At 34.7% G+C, this 25,000-nt stretch overlaps 3 protein-coding genes across 3 annotated transcripts in view; 2 read left to right on the top strand and 1 right to left on the bottom strand.

The window, feature by feature from the left end:
* LOC117111472 (glutamate receptor 2-like) overlaps positions 1-2,731 on the top strand; it is a 39,934-nt gene extending 37,203 nt beyond the window's left edge. The window contains exon 8 of the mRNA XM_033254397.1: positions 687-2,731. Within this exon, the coding sequence (XP_033110288.1) occupies positions 687-1,907 (1,221 nt within the window). The 3' untranslated portion in view covers positions 1,908-2,731. The remainder of the gene's footprint in view (positions 1-686) is intronic.
* A 1,708-nt stretch (positions 2,732-4,439) lies between these two features.
* Positions 4,440-18,728, top strand: LOC117111609 (glutamate receptor 3-like). The gene is made up of 9 exons (XM_033254560.1): positions 4,440-4,704; positions 10,892-11,068; positions 11,785-12,039; positions 12,966-13,195; positions 13,739-14,068; positions 14,300-14,407; positions 14,788-14,919; positions 15,114-15,329; positions 15,948-18,728. Exons 1-9 carry the CDS (start codon positions 4,617-4,619, stop codon positions 17,103-17,105), a joined length of 2,694 nt encoding a protein of 897 aa, XP_033110451.1. The 5' UTR covers positions 4,440-4,616; the 3' UTR covers positions 17,106-18,728.
* Positions 18,729-24,747: 6,019 nt separating this feature from the next.
* Positions 24,748-25,000, bottom strand: part of LOC117111620 (glutamate receptor 2-like) — an 18,012-nt gene continuing 17,759 nt past the window's right edge. The window contains exon 11 of the mRNA XM_033254571.1: positions 24,748-25,000. This exon is cut by the window's right edge and continues 1,469 nt beyond it. The gene's annotated coding sequence lies outside the window, so the exon portion shown is untranslated.

Below are 25,000 nucleotides of genomic sequence, written 5' to 3' on the forward strand. Positions count from 1 at the left end.
GCTGTCTCTTATACACATCGAAGTACCCAAAATTAATAAAATAAAAACTAACACCATAAAACGAATGGCACGCATAGACTAATAATTGACGGCTGTACTCGCAACTAGTATCGGATTGTCGATGCCACAATAAAGATCAAAGGACTGTACACACGCGCTATGTTCGAGAGCGGAGATGTGCGTCCTTTTGTTGAATTACCTTGATGGGGATGACGATGATTTTTTTTTTTTTTTAATAAATCCTGCTGGTTTATTGAAGGGTTGAAGGGCGATGGTTTCTTAAATTACTTATTCCCAACTGAAGCCCATGGGATCACTTCGTTCAGAAGTGAGTGATTGTAATGGATTGCTTGTATGCATTACGATGGCTATTGTGTGGCTGGCCAGGATTCTCTTGTTACCTCCACATGGACATTCTTAGAACCAATTAACTAAGCTGCTGACAGCGCACTATGGACCAAACTTTTGCCTCATGAGGATAATGACTTTTAACTTTACTTTCACGTACACACCATACATATCTAGTCGTCATTTCCTTCATCTTTATATGTTTGTCTTCGCCTTTTTTTGTCTTTATCTTTATATTTGTATTAATAGTAACGTTATTTTTATGAACATGAACGTGCTCATTCATAATCGTCAATATAGCATCAAATAATTAAGAATTCAAACACATTGTGTTACAGAAAGCGGACATCGCAGCTGGCCCACTGACCATCCGGCCTGACCGGGCAAAAGACGTACAGTTCACAAGCGCATTTATGCAGGCTGATTTAGCGGCTCTGATCCGTCATCCTAGCTACACCACTGGAGATGTGCTCAGCTTTTTATATCCATTCTCGCTCTGGGTATGGATTTTAAATGCAGTCGTATTTATTATCGTTAGTATGATCATTTATGCAATCAGCTATTTTGATCCGTACGAGTGGAGTGCAACTTCGATGCGCGGTGGCACGTTTTTGGAAAACAAGGACAATTTTAGTAAGTCAAACACGATGTGGTTCTTGGCGTCTACGCTGTTTTTTCAGAGTTATGACACATCTCCACGATCAAACGCAGGCCGTGTAATGGCAGTATTTTGGTGGGCATTTGTTATCATCATGATGTTTCTTTACATTACAAATTTACCATTTTTTCTGCAGTCAACAAAGAGAGTGGCAAATGTGAGGTCAATGGATGAAATGCTTCGCAAATACGACGTTCAACCGGGAATAGTTAAAAGCGATTCCACATTCCATCTCCTAAAGAAGTCCAAAGACCAAACACTCAACCAGTTTTTCAAAGTCATTACGAATGCTGAACCAAGCGCTTATGTATCTAGTATGGAAGAAGGCATTGAACGTGTTCGCAATAGCAGTAACCGTTTTGCTTTGATTGGGGAAACCCCTGTCCTTGATTTTCACGCATCAAAAGAACCCTGTGATATGTACGTAACCGCTGGGAAACTTTACAGGCAAAGTTACGCACTCGCTGTCCGCAAAGACTCGCCATTAACAGAACCTCTCTCACACGCGATTGAAGTACTGATCGAGAACGAGCAGATACATCGGTTGGAGTTCAATTGGTGGCAGCGACATAACCGCTGCGGTAACATGACCACGTGGGAGAAACAGGGCATTTTTTCGTACACTTCTGTCGATTTTTACGGTATTTACCTACTTCTTGCACTTAGTATGATCGTCAGTTTTGTGACCTTCCTCGTGGAATCTCTTTGCTGCTGTCCCACCAAAAAGTGCAAAAAGAAGAATAGTGCCACATCACGGAGAGGCGAGGTTAGGCAGAGTCGCGGAATCTATTCCGTAAATACAGGCCGTGGAGGACATAATGGGGCAAGGGTGGCGAGTGAGCATCAAAATGAGCCGCAGCTTACTAAATCTGGAAGTTTGTCGAAGGATGAGTGGATATAAAACCAAACTGTTTCCATCTGATTGTATGGTCGTTGTATTTTTCGTCTCAGTCTTGTCTATTCTGGCTAAATACGTCTGAAGAGCAACCGATGGTCAATTCCCTGGATTATCGTTAAAATGTGAAAGAAGAATTCCTACGAAAATGTAAAGGAATACAATATAAACTTTATATTAAAATGTCAGCAAGTGTGTAATAGTAGGCCTAGGCCTAAGCCTGCGTATCTCCGCCAGGAAGGTTCCCCATTTACCTATGTTTGTCTACATATTGGTATAAGGAAAAGATTATTAAATTTCTGAGTGAAATGCCAAAATGCCAAGGTCAGTAGGAAGTCGAGGTTTTAAAAATAATTGTGTATTAAATCGATTGTATGCACTTCATGTGTAACTCCTCTAGGTATTCATCTGCGCAATTATATTTAGCATGGTTTATTGGAGAGTGATGAGAAAAACAAATTACAATAGATACCTGTAACTATCATGCTAAATAAATAAAATGATGGTATATGTAATGTTTAATAGTCTCAACAATACTTGAATGCTGTAAAACAATAAGTATATTGATTACAAGTAACACATTTATTACAGTTCACACTCCACTTCGAGACTGCCATTGAGACCTAAAAATGTGGGATAGTCTAGGGGTTCGGTTTCCAATTAGATGGTTTGTGTTAAAAGATTGTTATAGTATTTGATTTTTTGCAACAGTAGTCTCAAATTAGAGGGTTTTGGAATTGGAGGGTTCTCGAATTGGAGGGTGCATTTATTATTATTATTATTATTATTATTATTATTATTATTATTATTATTATTATTATTATTATTTATTATTACTGTTGTTGTTGTTATCATTATTATTATTATTGTTATTATTATTATTATTATTATTATTGCACATTTTGGCATTATTGTATTTGTTGTTGCTCTTATAATTACTATTTTTTTTCATTATCCTGTTGTTAGTTATTGTTATTACAGTATTTTTCGAAAATAGGAAAGCACAATTTGCCGTGTTGTACTGTTGAATTGCTCTAATCATAATGGTCGGGAAGTTTTTTTGTTTTTTGTCTTGTTTTATTATAGGCCTATGCCTGAATTTGCATTTGGACTGGTAAAATTACAGCCTTTTGGTTAAAATCGATGATAATATATATTAGTAATTATTCGTACAATACGTTCTGTTACTTGCAGATCATGTATATTTTGTGAATAGCGCCCTCATCGGGATCTTTCGCATCTTATAAAACTAAAATCCAGAAATCGTTTTGAGGAATTATTTTTTGTCATATATGAATAAACTACATAAATGAAAATGATGATCAGAACCATTACTTAACACTATATAGAGTAGTCCCAATAGTATATAGATAAACTGACTTGAGGTTCAGGTCGCTTGTTTTAAGTTAAATTACCTAAAATGACAACGTATGCACCAACCATGAATCACTAAATGTATAAATAAATAAATATCTTGTCACTTATAAGATTAGAAAGGTCATTTTTTTATATGGAATGCCTGTAATTATACCCTATTCTGACTACACTCCATTTGCGATAAGTTCGTCTACAAAAACTAAAATTCGTTACGAAACCTAAACTACGAATGCCGTATATAATATTTATTACACTAGATTACATATTGCTTGAATAAGGATTTCTGGTTGTTTAATATCGTGCTGAACGCTACATGATAACATTGGTAGGCCTATTTTGTTAGTTGTATATTGTGTGATTGTGTCACAGAGCAAACACAATTTCTATGTATATTTTTTTAATTAAACAAACTACAATAAATGAAAATGGTATGAAATTGTTTGAAAATGTAATTAAGTTAAACTAAAATTGGAACTCAATAAAACCAGTATTTCACAAGTAGAAAAATGAATACTGTCAGCATTGTAAGCTAATACATTCATTTTACAGTAAGCGCTTCTTCTTATCGAGTCACTACGTAGCTAGTGTGTATGATCTAGCTTACGTAGTGTGGTAGATGGATTCGCAGGTGGGATGGATACCTGACATGGGCCGCGACGTAAACGCTTCTTCTGTGGCCGGACAGGGGACTGGAAAATGGACCAGTACACCGGGGTAACCCCCTACACTTCTCGAAGCGCTTAGCCTAGATTATCGACGATTCTACAGTCAGTTTTCACCCGTCTTATAAAACTAATAACACCGCTATATGAAATCTAGTTAGGTCCATACTTTATTTAACCTTGGAGGAAATATATTAAGATATTATTTCCTCCATGATTTAACCGATCATTGGTTTTGTCAACAAGGGCCAGTGTAACATAATGGAATTTGTTAAAGTTTACAGTAATTATAATTTCATGCTAAAACGGTTCATGAATTAAAATTGATCCTCAACGACTTGTCTCGTTAATTGAGGAATTGTTCCTCATTGCCAATCAATAATTGAACAAATTCCTTGTTTTACATTACACACCAAATAGCTTTTCTGTAATTAATATTAATGTCAAGGTTGAGGGCGTATGTAATTTCTCAAAAGATCCCATTGAACCAGCTCCGTGTCAGTGACGCTTAGCTAATCAGCATATTACGTATTACACTAACGTATCGTACAAAGCTGGCCATCTCTGGTATTTTTTTAAGCCGCCATTTTATGCGAAATACTAAACCGCATCGTATATATTTTTTCAAAAATATAACGCGTACAAGATAAACCTCGATATTGTATATCGCGCTAAAATGGCACACGCTGTCATACAGATATTAGCGTGTTTGGCGTATTTTCACACCAATATTCGCCTATCAAATGGAGAAGGTGTTACATTCGGTAAGTGTAAATTTTTGTTTGCATACCTGTTGATATTTTGAAAAGTAACTGATCGCGCATTTAAAAATACGAGTTAAAATTACTCATCTCCCATGTTTTTATATATATTGTACATAGCCTAACAGTCAGTTCTAGCTAGGCTATACTATTTTTCTCAATAATTTATAGGTAGGCATACTTTAACAACAATATCTTTAAAACGTGGCTTATTTTTAACCAAATACTCAGAGTTTGAAACCTTGGATGATGAATATGTATAGAGTGATTCGCTCGTATTATCTATTTGTCCTTCTACGTAACAATAGTCGGGTGAATAGGGAAGTCGGATTAACAGTACATCTCAGACATTAGCTTTCACTGCTAACGGTACCAAGTGCATTAGAGCAGTACTGTATTTACTGATAGATGGTGGGTCTGATCATACGGTACTAATAGCTAGATACCTTTATTATAATATCCCAACAAATTTATATAAAAATAAAACAGTAGCCTCATAAACCTGGATCGATTATAAAGTAGGTTTATGCCTTTTTTTATGTTTACTGTTTGCGCCGAGAGACGCTGCTAAATATTGCCTGTATCGTCGATATAAAATGTAGTAAAGTATAAAATGAACACAACATGTTCTATAAACATTAGCCGGCTTATTGACTTTCTAATACATTTTAGCAAATTTGCATATTTTGTTAACATTTCAAGCGCCATTTTAGTTTAATAAGGAACTATAATGTTTCAAATTTGGATAAAAATAAATATCACACTATAGGCCTATGTCAATTTAACTAAACCTATTATGAATATAGGCCTAATATGTGTTTTGATAATTTCACTTAATTTTTTTTTAATCAAGTATCCCTGTAATATTAAATGAATCATTTTTAAAATTGAAATTCTGCGTTCTGGGCATGCTTTAAATGCTGCATAATGTGTTTCTAGCTAAAAAGATTCGTTTGTTATAATTTTTGTTATCGTAAACGGAAGCGTTACTCATGTATTATCGGTTCTTGATACATTTGTTTTTTATCTTTGCTTCAACCACAATACATTCCAATACGGAAGCGTCACTCTACTTTATTGTCCTTCGTAAGAGGTACTTGGCATGGTTTTCATAAATCTGGCCCTATTTAACAATCATTGACACCTGAATTAACCGCATAATGTAGGACTATAATATAATGATTTACACGTTGAAGCAAAATTTTATCCAAAATCCAGAGATTAGATTATGATAAAATAAATAAAAATTAGGTCTGCATTAAAAAAAAAAAAAAAAAAAAAAAAAATGTGGAATATCTACAACAGACCGTGTAGCAGGAAATTTGCTGATTAAAGGATTAATATGCTCAAGTATTTACAAATCACTTCGTATCACCTTTTGTACCTGCTAGTTTTCCCTCAATCAATCCTCGACTGGGGAGGATGCAGGATTTGGCGGTAGGAGGTGCGTGAGAGACGACACCACCTCAGCCCGACATGGTTGGGGCTGATTGCGAACATTTTGGGACCTCTAGGTTGGGGCGGATCCAGGATTTAAAAGAAGGGTTCAATATTTTTTCAAAAAACCCCGAATTGAAATAGGGTCTAGGGGTCCTCCGTGGGAAGCAAAAACAGTGTTTTTAATTTATGTAATTGAAGGCTAGTTGGGCTAAGCCTAGTCTGTCCGATATGCCAACCTATACCTAGGCATACATTTTGTAAGCCAGGACCCAGCAGTGCTTTGTTACGTTTCTTCAAGAGGGGGAGGGGGTGGTTGGGAAATCGTCCAACTCATGAACCCCTGGATCCGCCATTCATGCTATAGGTGCCTGGAAATTGAATTCTCATACCTTAAAAAATCTTACCGGTAGCCCTACTATGTTCATATCAACAATACAATACAACAATTATTTTCTTAATACAATTAGGGGATGCGATCGCACCGTCTGCAGCCCCACATATGCACCCGCCTAGCTTGAGCCCGACCCACTTAACATTGGCGCACCCAGCATCCCCCTCCATACCAAAACTCCTATATACGCCACTGTCAATAGAGAGTTTATTCGCCTATAGCCTATTGTTAATGATGTTGGCATTCTAAAATGATTATCTGACATATCGCAACAAGATTCCCACCCAACCCTCTTCACACAAAAAAAGAGTAAAAACAGTAAAGATTGATTAATAGGCATCTAATGGTGCATTATGTGGCCCGTCTACCGGATAAGTAAAAAAAAAAAACAAACAAACAAACAAACAAAAAAAAAACAAAAAAAAAACAGAAAAAAAAAACCATACATTGTGTGTATCCGATGAGGATTACACAGCTGGCACGTTGTAACTAAGAGTAATCAACACCTCTTTTTCCATTTTCATCAATTCCTGGGTTTCTTTTAACAGACAATCTATGAGGTCACATAGAAAGATAGAGAGAGGTAGGATTATCTTAAGCGACAAAGTACTGTTTTGTTGGGGGAGCGAAAATGTAGATTCTATTGATCGCCATTTTTTAAGCTTTTGAATTTGGCCTACTTTTGTTAAACGTAGTACGGTACCTTCAGCATTTCTATTTCAATAGGTTATTTTTACAATTGTTGCCATAGCTCACTGTCCATTGTACGAGGATGGTGAAGTCAGTTCCTTTATTATAGATGCATTGTTGACTAACCTTGCGCCCCCAGCTATATTTTCAATACTCTATTTAATCTCTAAAACATTTGCATAATGTGGGAATGACAGCATATACGTGCGACTATTTCCTTTTCCTACTAAACTGACATTGAAAAAAAAGAGAGTATTGGGTGATTATTATTATAGCCTCTTATTACAGGCTTTATATACCTGTATTTGAGCCATTATATATAGATTATTTAATACCGTTATATTATATTACTCTATGTCAGCTTTCCGATTTAATATAGGCAGGGAACAGTGAAATTACAATTTAACTATTTCCTGATATAAGCCTACAGTGAAGTTTAGCTCACAATTATTAGCTAGAGATAACAATGGCTCATATGGTCGGTCGTCATACTTTAAAAATGTAAGTACAACAAACGTCTATAAATAGGACTGGATATCTCTTCATCAACACCCTGTAAATGTTGTGTATTTTATGTAAGAAAGCATTGCCTATGTAATTTCGATATTATTGCCTAAATAGCGGAAAAAAGTCAGGCATACTCTTGTGTCCCGAGGTGCATGGGTCATTTCATGCCATAAGCAAAGCAAATAAATCCAAACAAACGTAACTACCATAATAACTATACCACAACAAATAAAAGCTGTTATCGAACGTTAAATTGTCAGATGTCAATCAGCACCCCGGCGGCATTAATTCTAAAGATGAATGCAATGGTAAACCGTTCATTTTCTTGCCCTTAGAAATCAGGTTTTCGCCCGTGGTTAATCTTTTACACACTAAAAACTTTAAACGATTTCACACCGAAAGACTCCTAAAAAATAGGTCGTTTGCTTGATATAAATAAGTTTTTGAAGTGCATTTAACCGAAAAAAGTAATTTAGCTATTATTCTAAAGTATTAATTGTTTATTCCTTGTAACAAATCAGGGTCGGACACAATAGTCCTTTTGTAATCTAATGTTTGGTGAAGCCAACATACAGATCACAATTTGATAAAAACTAATTGAAGGAAAATAAATATATATAACTAAATTTAAGGAAATCCCCAAAATAAAAAAATAAAAAATTAACGGTGACATAAAAATATTTACTGTGATCTGTCCATCAACGAGTCTAAAGTTGGATCCGTGATTTAATTGAATTTTAAACCCGAGACTTCTGAAATCACCATTTAACATTGTAGTACTAAATGATTTATACCACTTTGGTCAAAATGTCAAAAAAGAAATCATCGTTTAAAGTAACCTGTTACTGAATATCTGTCAGGGTTTTGCAATTTAAAAGGTCTACCCAGACGGAGGTTTCTCCTGCTATGGTGACCCACTTTCAGTTTGTTTTAATAATTATTACTGAATATTTTTAGTCTGGTTGGTGAATAAAGGCTCTACTCTAGGAATGACATGTTTTTTAGACATCGATAATAAATATTATAGAAAATATTTTAAAATAAAAGTATAAAAATATACCCTTAGGAGCGGTTGGCGAAGCAGTTGTATTTCGGGGTCTAAGCATTCAAGGTCGGCGTTTGGGGTTTGAACATTCGCTGTGCTTTATTTGCATTTGCGCCCCTTTAAAAGCAGTGTACCTACGTTTGTCTCTCATCACCGCCCAGAAGCATAAATTGGTAGGTGTGTATGGTTGAAGTATACATTCCTGTCCTGTTGCAAATCCTGAGAAAATATCTAAATGACTGTAAGTGGATCAAACAGAATTCAAATAATATAAGTTCAAGGGTAATGGGCCTACTTCAAATCCACCGCTAGCTCTGTGCTGATAGTACAGTACACTTTACAAATCCACATTTCTTTATTTAGATTAATATAATATTCATTGTCATAATTCTTAGACTTCAAATTGTCCTTGTACTACGTGATATACAGAATTCCAGAAAGTCTGGCATTCAATAAGATTATATATAGTTATATAAATTAATGCCTTGTACAGAGCATAACAAGGTATTAATATATATAACAAGGTATTATATAAATTAATACCTTGTTATGCTTTGTACAAATATAATAATAATATAAATGTCATTACAAACAAACAATGATGATGGTAATGATGATGACCATTAATATCCTGGTTTTTAAGCCAAGCATTTACCAAAATAAAATATTACTAATATGGCCTAATAATCATCATACTTAGGCATTAAAACAATACCGGACCTGCTGCTTCCAGAAACTTCCATTTTTACACTGACGACCATATACCTTCAGTATCAATTCCTTTCATGCGTTAATTAACTTGTACTGTATGGAGTTGCCGTACCTGCATGCTGATATGACTCACCGGGTGTGGTTGTATACATCATTATCATAATCGTTTATGCATGGACCTATGCACGGCTATATTATTTAAATTAATAGTATGTATGTTTGTGCAGATGTATATAATAATACATCAATAGAAACTGTGTAACGGTAATGAAACCTCAGATATGTTGACTTAAACAAACAATAAAATGTATTGCAACGAATATGTCGACTTTTGTATTCCATCCGTTTTTGTTGCTCCCTCATTCTGTTTTTGGCCTTTTTGGTTTTTTCATCGCCAACTAATAACAAATTCTTCACCAGCAATAATTATAGGTAATTCATACTACTGAAAACCACATAATGTCAAGAAATATTAACTTTCAGTATAGCTCTTTTAATGCTGATAGGCCTAGGCATAAATTATTACTGTCGAGTGTTTCTGTTTTTAATTTCTGATTTTAGTTTACGATGAACATGAATTAACTAATATCTGATGTATTTTATTAACTTTATACTAACGACTGAACCAATGTAGTCAAAAACAAATTTCTTAAAAGACAAAACAGGGAGGCCATGTCTTCGACGAACGAAAAGGTTGATGTCCCTGGCTGGCGTGGTTAGGGATTGCTTAGAACCCCCAGAAATATTGTCCAGTGGCGATACCCCTCAATGGTGTCTATTAGGGATTTGAAAATGTAAAAAGTTGTGTCCGTACAAAAAATGGCATTACAGATTTCTTTAATTGTAAAAATGGTTTAAAACAAGGATGCATTCTTTCACCACTCCTATTTTCTCTTTTCATTAATGATTTACATTACGAATTTAACAATAATTATGATTTTGATGGTTGCGGATTAGGAATGACTAAACTCATACACATTTTATTTGCAGATGATCTCGTACTCCAGTGGCGATACCCCTCAATGGTGTCTATTAGGGATTTGATAGGCTTATTTAATCTATTTAGAGTCTACTAATCCAGTGTAAAAAAATACATCAACACATTTTCCCACCCCGACGAAACTATGGAACCAAGTTTTGAATGCTGAATCCACCTGCTTCAAGATATGTCAGACAGTTTTTATTTTTCTGTGAGAGTAGATGGAAAGAACAATGTAATTTTTAAATTTTTGGATGAATAAAGTGATGTCTATGTCTATGTCTATATTTTTTGAAAATATTTTGAAGGGCAGGTAATGAGACACTGTGCAACGGTCAACAAACTATCCATCTTTATCTATTGTAAAAACATATGTTTTGTCTCTTTCGATATAATTCAATCGATGTTACTTTTCTTTTAATTATAGGTGCGTTGCTCGGAAAAGATACCGGAAGTCCCGGAAGCGTTTACTATGAAATATTGACCCATGCTATGTCAGTGGTCCGGGCAAATAGCACATTCTTGACACAGTTTCATAAAGATGTATCGGTAGTTGAAATCGATAGATTCACCACTGAAGACTTATATCCAGCTTTAATGCATAGTAAGTATTTTTTTTCCAAACGGCAGTGGCAAATCCAGAGACTTTTTTGTTTTTATGTGATAATTCAATCGCCGTTAATATTTTATTGAGCTGCATGCGCAATACTACACTGCCATTCGATACGTCATTAAAATGTTTAGAAATAGATGTGCGATTATTATAAGTGAAATAGATGTGCGATTATTGTAATTATCTTCATTCCTCTGAAGATTCAATTGAGGTGAGTAGGATCACAGTGGCATACGTCTGACTACTGTATTTAAATTAGCAATGTATGTAGGTTCCTATGTTGTGAACCAATAGGAAGCTTTACAATGCGATCTGGATGTTCGTCCGTACGCTGACGTCATCAAATTTGTCGAACGTTTGCAAACAAACTTGAATTTCCAAATACCTACTGGTTATGAATTTTGTATACATGGAGTTACTTATAACATTTTTTTTGATAAATGTTAAAGCAATACACCAGAACTTTATTATCCACTCCTTATAAACTCGGAATAATCATAATCTAGCGTCAAGTAAATTATTGAATGTCTATTTTGATCAATAAACCAGATGCAATTATACTGATTGATTGGTTTCGATAATTCTGCAATTAATACAAAAATGCTAGAAAAAGTAAACAGTATCACGGTAGGCCTAAGTTTGGTAAAGCAAAATGTTTCCTGACAATGGACATGATGTTGTTATATTTTTTTTCTTCTAAAATTAAGCATGTGAATTTGTCGAAAATAATGTGCTGTCCACCCTGATAGTTACCGAGGATGTGTGTATCGACTGCGGTGATGTAGGCGGTTTTGTCAGTCAGGCCCTCCCGGGACCAATATTCACAATTGATCCCGGCCAGATTGGATCGAACTCCCGTGCCCTCAAGCTGTACCCAACCCCTGAGGACATGAGCACACTTCTGCTTGATATGTTGGATTATTTTAAGTGGCGTAAATGGACGATTGTTTACCAAGACAGCCGTAAGTTTAAGCCTTATTATTAGCAATAGTAATAGGCCTAATAATAATAATAATAATAATAATAATAATAATAATAATAGTAATAATAATGATATAATAATAGTAATAAAATAATACAATTATTATTGTTATTATTATTGACTTAACAATAATGTAATTTAATATTTATTATTAGCAATAATAATAACCCTAATAATTATTTTAATAATACTGTAGTAATTATGATAATAATAATAATATAATAATTGACATTTAATTTTATTATTATTGACATTTATTATTATTATTATTATTATTATTTACATCTATTATATACATCTGTTATTATTATTGACATTAGTATTATTATTAATATTATATTTATTATTATATTTATTTATTTATTATTATTATTATTATTGACATTTAATATTATTTTTATTACTGACACATTATTTTTTTTTCTTCTCTCTTTTTTCTTTTATTTAGGCACACAATACATGTGCCAAGGATTGTTAATAGCGAATATATCACTGTCCTACTTGTAGGTGAAAAGCCTTTACACAAGACAAACATTCACACACGATGCTTTACACAAACTAACTTAATCTCAATATGAGATTTAGGGAGTGGAGTTGTTTTGGTCGTGAGAAAAAATCCTGCAACACTGACAGGAATTTAACCCATTATTATTATTATTATTATTATTATTATTATTATTATTATTATTATTATTATTATTATTATTATTATTATTATTATTATTATTATTATTATTATTATTATTATTATTATTATTATTATTATTATTTGTTATTATTTTTATTTTTATTATTATTTTTATTTTTATTTTTATTTTTATTTTTATTATTATTATTATTATTATTATTATTATTATAATTATTATTGACATTATAAGAATAATTAAGTTATGTATTACTTTATAGAGCACAATACATTTGAAGACATAAGGGTGTATGCTTCAGAGAACAAATTCAACATTACTTTACGAGCTTACGATGGCGATGTACCAGCCTTAGCTGAGAAGATCAAATCCGACAATAACCAGAACATCCTTCTAATGACAGAGAGCGAGGAAGCCACGCTGGAGATCATAAAACAAGGCATTGAACATGATATATTCTCCAGCAAATACACTTGGATGTTGGCCTATCTAGTAAGTTTGCCTTTAGCTACTGGTTCGGTTAATCATTCAGGAGCATTTTGCTTGTGTGACGACTGACCGATCATTCATTGCACAACGTATTCGGGCCATAGGTGCCAACCTGCGCCCTAGAATTATTACAGGGAACTCAATGTTCTCACATGCGCAGTGGATGCTAGGCCTACGTCATGTCGTTACGTTCTACAAGATCTTACAGTCATCTTAACATGAACGATAAGTTTTTTTTTTTTTTAAATTAATGAAATTGTATTGTACGAGTCATGACCAACGGTTTGTTTATGATTCCCCCATTTTTTTTTTAAATGGAAAAGCTATCAGATCGTATTGCTATGGTATGGATAGCAATAAATCAATGCTAATTATGATCAGTTTAAGTTCCCATCTACACAACCAATGAAAAGTTGTAATGTGACTACAACTCTCTTTTTTTTTTTTTTTTTTTTTTTTTTGCTATTGAAATCTTCCCAAAACGATATCCTCCTATTACTAGGCATAATGATATATTGTTTTATTCTAATGTCTTGATTTGTGCAGGATGTGTTTATAGATCGAAGTTTAGAAGAAATTCTGGAGAAAGAAGGCGTGTACATCACCCGTTTTAAGATGAACTACACAACAGAATGGCAGTACACCTACCCGTCCATACAGATCAACAATCGCGAGTCACGTGAGTGGTCCATGCGTGAGAAACTAATGTTTGACGCGTTTATTACTGCCGCTTATGGCCTTAGGAGGTACCACGAACGAAAAGGAGATAGCCAGAGTCTGAGTAACATCTTTCCCGGTGATAGTGTTATTCAACCATGTGAGGAAACTAACCCAAATGAACGTCCACTTAGCGAACTTTTCCACGATATGCTATGGGTAAATATAACTTTTGTTACAGCCATTGGTTAATACTAGTTCAGCATGCTATTATAATAATTACTGTGCTGTCGGATTTTATACACCAGATATAAATTATTATACGAAAGATAGATTATTGATTTTCAAATATGTTTATGCATTATACATGCACTTACATACGGTAAATATTTGTTTATCTTATCTATTGTAATAGAAATGATTTATATGTTGTTTATCATTTTTGTATAGTATAACTTTGAAGGGCTAACCGGCAACATTGCGTTCGATGAGATAGGCAATCGCGTCAATTACTCAGTGATGGTGTACAGTGGACGAGGGAGGGCTCTCAACCAACTGGTAAGTTTTGTAGAAGGAACTCACCACTCTATCCCCATCACATGTACTGTATTATTTCTTCGAAACACTTGATTAAATATGTTGTATATTGTCACTATTTTATTCATTATCATCGTCGTCATCATCATCATCATCATCATCATCATCATCATCATCATCATCATCATCATCATCATCGTCGTCGTCGTCGTCATCGTCGTCGTCGTCGTCGTCATATTCATCATCATCATCGTCATACTCATGACCATGACTGTTTAGAAATCGTAATTATCTTATAAATAATTCATTTTAAGCATTTCAAGCGCATAGAGACTATTGTAGTATGCGCTTAATAAATATACAGCCATTACCATTACCATTAAATATAAAACATTTCACAGAGAGGCGAATGGGTACAGAATCCGGCACACTGGGAACAAAGATACAACCTACCATTTGAAAGTGAAAACCGATTTAATATCACACGTTATTTAAAAGGAGAGGACCGTAAACTTCAGGTTGTTTCAATTGAGGTAATAACATCTCTTTCTTTTGTTATACCATAAACTGTAACGTATGGGGTGTTAAAAGTGTAACATGTGTTGTACATAGGTCTATCTCACTTTTTGAAAGATTATTATTTATAAAATTCTGAATAGTTTTTCATTGCAATGAGGATGATGATTACAATATTATGATGATGACAAATTTATGTTTTTCCTACAAGGCCGCACCGTTCCTTTTCGTAAAAACAGACGGAGAAAAAGACGCGACCAACGGGCGATTTGAAGGTTTCATAATGGAGCTACTAGAAGAAATAAAGAACAGTATAAAGCGTATCGAGTTCAACTATGAAGTGGAATTGGTGCCTGACGGCAAATATGGACGACCTGGCAAATATGACAATATTTGGAGTGGAATGGTCGGTGAAGTATATCGCGGGGTAAGATTAAAATGTCTAAATTTCTAATTTTCAATAATGTCTTCCATCAACTCTTAATAAATCTCGTGTTTTTACCTAAGAGTCGCTCGATTCAGAGCTATCTAACTGTTAAGGCCAACTCAGACAGCGTCGGCCGACGCAGCTCGACCCGATTTATCGTCGGGGACAGTCTTAAGCCGTCGTGAGAAATATTAAACATGTTTAATATTCTACGACGCGACTGCCACTGACGCACACCATCGCGTCTGCGTTTAACTCACACAGACCCGACGCTACAACAAATCGCGGCGGGCTGCGTCGGCCGACGCTGTCTTGAGTTGGACTTTACTTGATGCATTCTGAGATACCGACTAAGGCATGGTGTAACACACTGCAGTTACAGTAACCACATGAAAGCGTATTTCCTAGAGTACATTTTTAACTGGTTTATCGGAAGATGCCTTCTGTACAGTTTATTAACAGTACCCTAGTTACCGTGAGAATTATGTAACCATAGTAGTTAGTTGGCTGACTTAGTACTTGTTCAAATGTAAACATCCATACGTACATCCCCAATCTTTCACATGGATATTCATGGAACTTTGATTTCTAACCCCCATCCTTTCGATTGCCTTCCAGAAAGCAGACATTGCTGCAGGACCGTTAACCATTCGAGCAGATCGTTCGGCCGCAGTGGCTTTCACTTACCCTTTCATGGATGCCGGAGTTAGGGCCATGGTGCAGCATCCGAATCACGTGAAAGACGCTGTTTTCAACATATTTTACCCGTTTGCAGCTGAAGTCTGGATCTTAAACGGAATTCTTTTCTTTTTGGTCACCTTAATCCTATACCTTTGTAACTACTTCAGTCCCTACGAATGGAGAGCTGCTGCTGAACGAGGTGATGTATTCGAAGAGAATCGCGATAACTTCAACGCAACCAACACCATGTGGTTTCTAGGCTCGACGCTTTTCCTTCAGAGCTATGACGCATCTCCTCGTTCGAACTCGGGTCGAGTTATTACCATTTTTTGGTGGGCGTTTGTGATTATAATGGTGTTCTTGTTTCTATCTAACGCGCCTAGGTACTTGAACTTTTCTAAACAACTTACTAAGATCCGAACCGTGTACGAGCTTGTGGACCAACTGGAAGTACAGCCAGGGTTTATCGAGTCGAGTTCAACGTTCTTCTATTTCAAAAAGTCTAGAGACAACACTGACAATCAATTGTATAAAATGCTTAAGAATGCAAATCCTAGCGGAATAGTAGATTCATTGGGAGAGGGCGTTAAAATGATCCGTAATTCTGGAGGAAAATACACACTCCTAGGGGAAGCGCCGATACTGGAATACGAAGCTTCTAAGGAACCGTGCGATCTGTTTGTGGGAAGCGGAACTCTGGTACAGCAAAGTTATGCTTTGGCAGTTCGGAAAGGCTCACCTTTAGAGGAACCTATTTCTCACGCCATTCAGAATTTAAGGGACAACGGTGTCATTCATCGGCTCGAGCTCAACTACTGGGACAGACACAGTCGTTGCGGGAACTTAACTACTTGGGAAAAACAAGGTATCTATTCGTATACCGCATACGATTTCAGGGGTATATATGCCCTTTTTTCGATTGGAGTAATCATCAGTATATTCGTGTTTTTAATCGAGTACATGTGCTGTAACAGCAACCGGCGTACACGCAAGACTAATAATCAACAAAGGCCTAACCCAACGAATGCCACTCACGCCAAACACATCGACTATGAAATGAAGGACCCTAAAAATCAAGAGAAGCAGTGGTTATAAACATAATGCTTAACATTATAGAGGTTTTCTCGAATGTTGTGCAGCATTTTGTGATAAATTGAAAAAAAAAAATATTACAAATATGTGCACATAACTATGGACTGTAGCATTCGAACACATTCCAGTCTGTAACAAGCCACATGGTTTGTGGGTCATAGAAAATTGGTTTGGTTTTTTTTTAAACATATCATTTTATATAAAATCCCCTCAAATAATTATCGTCTGATAATTACAGATTTTAGTGTATAGTACCAATTCTAAGTTCATCATATATGAATGTAATAATTATTAAGAAGGCAGAGTTTTCTGTACAGTTTTTTATATTTTATCTTTTGTATTTTCATTTTTAAATTGATCAAAATCATGGAAACTGAGATTTAGGCCTATCTAGAAGAAGTGGTCATATGTTACCATCCATGGTAACTAACTTTATGCGCTTAGGAAATATCGTTGTGGTTCGCTAGAAGAAGCTCTCCAATCCTTGCAAGAAGGCGAGATATGCTCAGAGCTTTTGATAGAAGTACTAGTCATTCAACCAAATCCCAGTTGCGGCTCCAGGGATGGCGAATGAATTGATCTTTCCTGTCTCCTCCCCCAACAACCAGTAGCAGCTCAAAGGTCTCTAACCATAATGTGAAATCATATGATCGAATTAAAATAGCTAAAAACTAAGGAACTACTAGATTGCTCGTTGGAACACAATAGGTAAGGGGAACATTTCTAAACTGTCCCACTCGGACATTGGGTCCTTGATTGCTAATTAAATTCCCTCTCTGGTAAACCAGGGAACAGTGAACATTTTCATTGTTCCCTGGGTAAACAGTCCTGTGTCCGCAACTGCCCAGTTCAATGCTAAACACTCTTCTGTTTTCCTTCATAACGTTCATCATTGTTGTATATACATGACTGCAGTTTAGTGTTATATTTTATAAGTGTGCAAATCTCTCACACCTTGATGTTGTACCTAGATTTAACCCTCATAGTAAATAGTCTCGCTTAGGGCTTTCATATCGGTATTTTTTAATATTAAAGTTGTAATAAATGACAATAATATTTTTAAAGAATTTGATGGATTAAATAATAACAATAATTTACAATGTCATTTTTGTATTTAAGCTTTATATTAATTGCAATTGTATTTACTGTAAATGCTGTGGCTCACTAAATTGCAATTTAAAAATTCAACATCCTCATTAGATACAGAAAAACACTTAGGGCCTACAAGCATGCGTTTCTAATGATTGACATCTTTTTATCCACTCTAAATTTTCATAATAAATCAGACCATGGCCAATACCTAAAATTTTGGTTTTCCATAGTTCAGCAACTGGTAGTACTTACATTGTTGTCCAAAATCTATAAGTATACATACGCCACGCTTTTTTATGCAAAGCACCTGTATAAAGCTGCTTGTTATAAATCGCGCATTAACGCAACTTGTAGCCTGACGCAAGGAGCAATACGCGTGTTGGTCGGTGTAGCTGCGGTAACGCGTCACATCTAAATAGCTATAGTGTAAATCTATACCTTAATAGTAAACGTAACGTAATACCGTAATATTCAGACCTATAGAAGTTGTTAATTAATTATACAAACTTTAATACTCGTAATAAAATCGCAAATGCAAACCTACGTATGTTGACTGACACGGCCTGAAGTACTGTACTGCTACACGTTCTGAGCATGAGACGACACTATTTTTGATGGTAATGAATACAAAGCCGTTCTATTTAAGCCATACAAAATAACATTTATTGATTACTATACAGTATTTAAATTAATCGCAATCCCTTGTAATTTAATCCCTGGTCTTAAATGCCATTAATGGTTATGAAGTTATACAGTGTAATTGATAAGGTTACTGCCTTTGATTTGCTTATAACCCTATAATTTGTGTGTACTAACGAATAATGATTTTATGTGACCTTATTTGCCCTTCCGGCCTATGACACCAACATTACCTCGATTTAACTAATATAACCCTATTGTTTTTCATACACACTTGTGTTTGGCATCAACATCTGTATGGTTTTCTTTAAAGGCAGGCTCCGGAGGAACCTTTTCTAAGACAGACAAAAGTTGTTTGACGAAAAACTGGGGAACGGTGAATGAGATACAGATTTTTTAATATTTAAAAACTGGGGGAATAAGGTGTAAAAATGGGCAGTTACGCCCTGTGGCAACTGCCAGTTTAGCCTAGTTAACTATTAAACTGCTCTCCTATAATGATTGGCAAACATTACCCTTTATAATACATACTGTCAATTTTCGAAGATCGTCAGGGACGAAGGAATCAGCCGCAAGAGATAGAACTCTATTGATTACTTTGATATTCATTGTTCTATTAGAGGCAATGCAACTGTATTGAAAGTGCGAATTAATTCTAAAAGCCGGGAAAAGGAAAACAACAAGAACCACCCTGACCTATCGTTGTACTTTATAAAGACACTAAACTATAAAATTGTCGACCTCAAGGGACTAATGCAGCAGGTCAGACAAGTGTGAACGTCTTTTGTGTGTGTTTGCAAAACCTTGACTTTACTTGGCCTACTGTATTTTCTTCAATCTTGTTCAGTATTGAACTATCTTCGATAGCCCATTCCTTTGTGTATCCACATTGGGCCAAATAAAATAAATTGTTTGTTTGCCTTTCTTTCTTTTTTTTTAAAAGATAAATAGGGGCGGGTGGAATTTTTGTTTTAATTCTCATCAGACGGAATAGAAATAACCAACAGAGGCCTAGAATGACAATATCTTACACCAGACAGCAACTTTAGACTAATTTGTAGGGCATCCGGCAAAAATCCCTTGAATCCGCCATTGATCATTGTCATTAATATAAGGGGCGGTGAGGATTTCAGAGACCCTATATTGTATAGGGAGTCTCATAACTCTGAAGCCAAATTCTTCAGAGTGAGTGAACTTGTTTTCTATACATCATTAATAGAAAACAATGCTACACAATGCTACAATGAAGAGGTTACTTTCCACCCGTTTATGTTTGTTAAAGTTTTGAGAAAAAAAATCTTGGCAGCTAGTAGTTAAAACCTTAAGGGACCAATGAAACACTGTAGTTGTAATAAACAACCTACTTTTAATAATTGCCAACAAGAGCATGTCTCTGTGTTTACCGTACATTATAAGATTTTATAGATATTGAAGTTGTTTTGGTAGCGAGAAAGCATAGACTCCGTAAGAATGTAATAACATGGTCCTCTGATTTGGAAAGCCAGTTAATAAATCTCAAACAAACAACATAAAACATTCAATATCTTGTTTACTTAAATGGAATAAACGGTTTTTACCTCAACATGTTGTTGATTCCACACAGGCGCAATATTGGTCATATCAACATAATATCAATAAAAGCAGGGGTATAGCTATTCATTAGCTATAGCTCAAAAAACTTAAGCTAGCATTAGTAAAGCAATCAAATATCAAAATATATCACTATTATTGGCTATAGCAGATTACATCATAATTATGCTACTTATTGATATTGATATTAGTCTGATGTAGCTGGTTGTAGCAATTAATATCAACATTATAGCACTGATTTTTAATGATATAGCACTTTTACTGATACATGCTTTGCAGTATCTTTCATGTAACTGATATAAAGTGATATGTCTATTGAATATATAATTTAACTGATATCTGATACATACACTGATATTTAGTTATATCTGATACATACATTTCTATATCAGATATACTGATATTTACTGATATCTGATACATACGTACATTTCTATATCAGATATACTGATGTTTACTGATATCTGATGCATACATTTCTATATCAGATATACTGATATCTGATACATACATTTCTATATCAGATATACTGATATTTACTGATATCTGATACATACATTTCTATAAAAGATATACTGATATTTACTGATATCTGATACTTACACTTCTATATCAGATATAGTGATATATACTGATATCTGATACAAACATTTCTATATCAGATATACATACACTACAGTATGTCTACTCTCTCAGCAGCTATATCTGATATTTCTATATCAAATATACATGTCTACTCTCTTAACTGCTATATCTGATTCATCAACATAGCTTGGTTTTTTGGAAAAAAATCAAAAAATGCCTATGTCTTAACTCAAGAGATATCAGTGACAAACCCCAAAATGACCAATATTGCGCCTTTCTCGTTGATTCACCATCTATCGACACATTCAAGGACAGTGTATCTGATATTTACATCGGTTAATTTTCTCAAGTGTGAACATAATTGACCACCAACGTTGTGCGAATATACTTTCTTTGCAACGCGCTATTGGGTACAGCCAATCACAGGAAAATGAATTTAGTATGGTAATATTTATACAACTAACAATGTAAATGACGGCTGCAGATTCGAATTGAACTTGAGAGAAATCAAATTTTATGAAACCTTTCCTTGGAGCTTTTCTTACTTGGGTTTGACATTATTCAATTCACGTTTCCTTGCTATTATTCTAGGAAGCAATTCATCTTATTAGGAATCGAGTATTACTCCATATAGGTCATGGGTACACACTTTTGGGATGACACAAGCAATTTGACCTTGAAACTTGATTCCGATCAGCAGAAGATTCAGGAAGTCATTTTTCATTCCTATTTCTTTGCTTCCCTATCAATACCTGTAGGTCCTTATCTGAAAATTTACGTACTGTATATAAATATACTGGTATCACTGATGCCAGTATACACTCTTCTTTTTATAAGAACCAGTAAAATTTTTCCCCGGTCTCAATGTGCTTATATTTTGGCCAATTTCAGGCTTTAAATACGGGGTGCCGTTTGGGACATTCCGTACAAAAGTTGTAAAGTATCTTAATCAACGTTAAACTTTAACGTTGATGAAGATAGCAGGCGCTATCGAAATATCCGTTTGATTTTGTTGTAGCTTAATAAATTTGTGTTCCGCAAGTCAACTTTCATTAATTGTACACCGTTTTTTCATTTACTGGGTATCTACAATACAGTATGCATAGATAAATAGACCAATCATTGTACAGTTTTATAAGTATTTCTCATTTGCTCTCTGTCACCTTTATTCTTTTTCGATAAGACAGCCTATATTATATTGATTCATGATGTTTTCCTCATTCTCGCTGATGAAGGCCATGTTTTCATTTACATTAATTGTCGCTCGCCTGCTTGCTTGACTACTATCTCCCCATCCATATGCTTCTAGCTATATGCCTCATACTGTCAGGTTATTTGACTTGACTTTTAATAATTGTCAATGTAATTGTTTTCTCAAAATGTTGTAATCCCATTAGAATATAATTTTTTTTTTCATGACTAAATGTGTTCTAATATTTTTTGTTTCTTTTTCTTTGTGTGTGTGATTGGTTTTCTTGCGTGCGTTTATTTTTGTATATTATTGTTGTTATATTTATGTAAATATAACGTATTCAGTCATTTTTTTTCTTCTGTTATATGATTGTATTTATTTATGTTATATGAATGTGCAGAGAGCAGCTTAGCTCGATCGGCTAAACTGGTGGTAGTCACTGTGTGTGCGCTGAATCGTGGAGATCTCTAAGTCCCCGGTTCAATTCTCATCGCAGCTGGAGGGCTGAAATACAAGTTGCAACAGATCACCGTCTTTCGGATGGGACGTTTAAACCCTTGGTCCCGTGTGCAATAATGGCCCATGCAGTACACTCTTTGGAAAAGAGTAGGGGATTGTCTCCCGGTGTACTGCCCAATCACCACCAGAAGGACTCCACTGGAAATAAGTCTTCTTCTAGACTTTCTTGGGCTATCCTTGGTGTTTACACCAAATAAATCCTAATCCAAATCCAAATAAATAAATACTGTACTAATAATAGGCTATAGCATAATTAGTGTCTGTATGAGCGAAATCATCATCAATGTAATTATTGCCATAAAATCATCATCATTACAGTTTGTTAGGTCGTCAGTCGTTACCAATGATTAACTGATTTTGCAAATCTAAACAAGGTGGCCTGTATAAATTAGACAGACAAACTGACAAAGAAATATGATATTCAAAGTTCGAATTCATATCATAAAAACGAAATAATTTTAATACACAAAATGAACCAGTGAAACGTTTCTAAAGTTAACGATACACTGGTTGCTGTACTGCATAAATATATTACAAATCTAGTAAATTTGACCAAGGTGATGTATAGTAGAATGTTATCTTTTAATTACTTGATTTTTACAGGCCTATATTTAAATTTCAAGTGGCATAGCAATAAAGAAAGGGTCTTATTTTTCATTAAAGTCTGGCATAGAATCAAAACATTTGGACAAAAGGTATTTGTCAGCCTAATCCTACTATATTATATCCAAGGATAAAATGGAAAATACACTACAGTACATAATTATTCCTCCTTTTAAAGAGCTATATATTCTTTGTATTGTAAGCTTATGAAGTCACCCCAAAATACAATGTCGTAACAGTACACAATACGCTACAGAACACATTCATAAATATAAGCAAACTCACAATTAACCACGCGAGGTCCGAAGCGACGATTGAAATCATGACGGGTGTATGAATATGGATATTGATAGAGTAAAATTCTCTGGATACAGAATTTCTTTTGTTGAAAGAAAATTAACAGAGAATTAATGATGATACAGAATAGTTATTCAGAAATATATCTGTGGATCATTATATCTTCACCAATTAGAATTTTATCTTTAAACATAAATTTTAATGTCCCAAACGGCGCCACGTAGGATAAAGCAGGTCGAGAAGCTTTAGCTTCATGTTACATAGGACTACGTGCTATGTCACTGCAGGAGGAACCGTCTAACAAACGACCATTCATGTTAATAATGTCCAAGATTCAGGTGTGGGGCCACGATTTTAACCCGAGGATTTTTTTTCCTCCCCGACAAATTGTGTTTTTTCTCCTCGACGGAGGTGGGGCAGCTCTCCCGAAGGGGGCCATCGGCCTTGGCCCCCGGCCTTCCACTGGCGCCACCCCGAACAGATTCGCAACAAAAAGGTTCCAATCTCTAAGTTATTTTAAATCAAAATACCGTTGTAAGAAGTTAATTATTACAATATTAATATTAGAATCAATGCCAATAACAATCTATTTGTACATCGTACAAACTTGTTATTTTTAAATTAGACCTAGGCTTAATGTAAAAGTATAGGCTCTAAATTAAATTTGTTTTACTTACTTATTATTTTTATTCAGTTATAAATGTTATCAAAAGAAGCAAAATTAGGTTGATTATTTAATCTCTTATGTTTTTTTTCTTATGTATGAATGCAATGACATGTTACATTTTCTTATACGGTGATAGGTTTCGACCTAAAATTATAGTACAAAATATGATACATCTCTAAACACTTTAGTCTAACCACAAAATAGTTTTTAATAGGCCCCTAGTATAAAAAAAATGTCTTATTCTGACAATCAAATATGTACACACTAATATTAGATAATTATTCAGTTCAGTCTTTATCTATTAGAAAACATGGGTTTAGAAATTGTCGTACGAACTACTAGCTACATAGAAACAAAAAAAATGATAAAGTATTACACTTGTTGATCTCGTCTATACAATGGCTTAAGTATAACTAAAGTAACGTGTTCAACAGTTTAAACTAAAGAACATACAGTCTTATCGTTGTTCGTATTGAATAAAGTAAGTGATCCAGAGAATCACAATTCCGTTTCTGGATATAAGGGAAATACTGCAGTTAAGGCTAACAGAAACTCATTAGAAATTTATCCCAGTAAACACTAAACGTATTCGCGAATGTTATATTAGAATACGACGTAGCAAAATTAGTTGTAAATACGTTATAAACACGTATCGATGGTTCTACACAATATACGTATGTCACGCCAACCTTTAGTCAAATTGTTAGCTGGGAT

The sequence above is a fragment of the Anneissia japonica genome, unplaced genomic scaffold, assembly GCF_011630105.1.
Source record: "Anneissia japonica isolate Jap-2015-1 unplaced genomic scaffold, ASM1163010v1 scaffold351_len699533_cov169, whole genome shotgun sequence".
Lineage (NCBI taxonomy): Eukaryota > Metazoa > Echinodermata > Crinoidea > Comatulida > Comatulidae > Anneissia > Anneissia japonica.

Bases quoted from the DNA above. Each gene is read 5' to 3' on its own strand.
- LOC117111609 (XM_033254560.1), top strand. From the start codon at position 4,617: ATGGCACACGCTGTCATACAGATATTAGCGTGTTTGGCGTATTTTCAC. The intron at 12,040-12,965 runs GTAAGTTTAAGC...ATTACTTTATAG, and splicing joins GATTGTTTACCAAGACAGCC to AGCACAATACATTTGAAGAC. The intron at 14,920-15,113 runs GTAATAACATCT...TTTTCCTACAAG, and splicing joins TTCAGGTTGTTTCAATTGAG to GCCGCACCGTTCCTTTTCGT.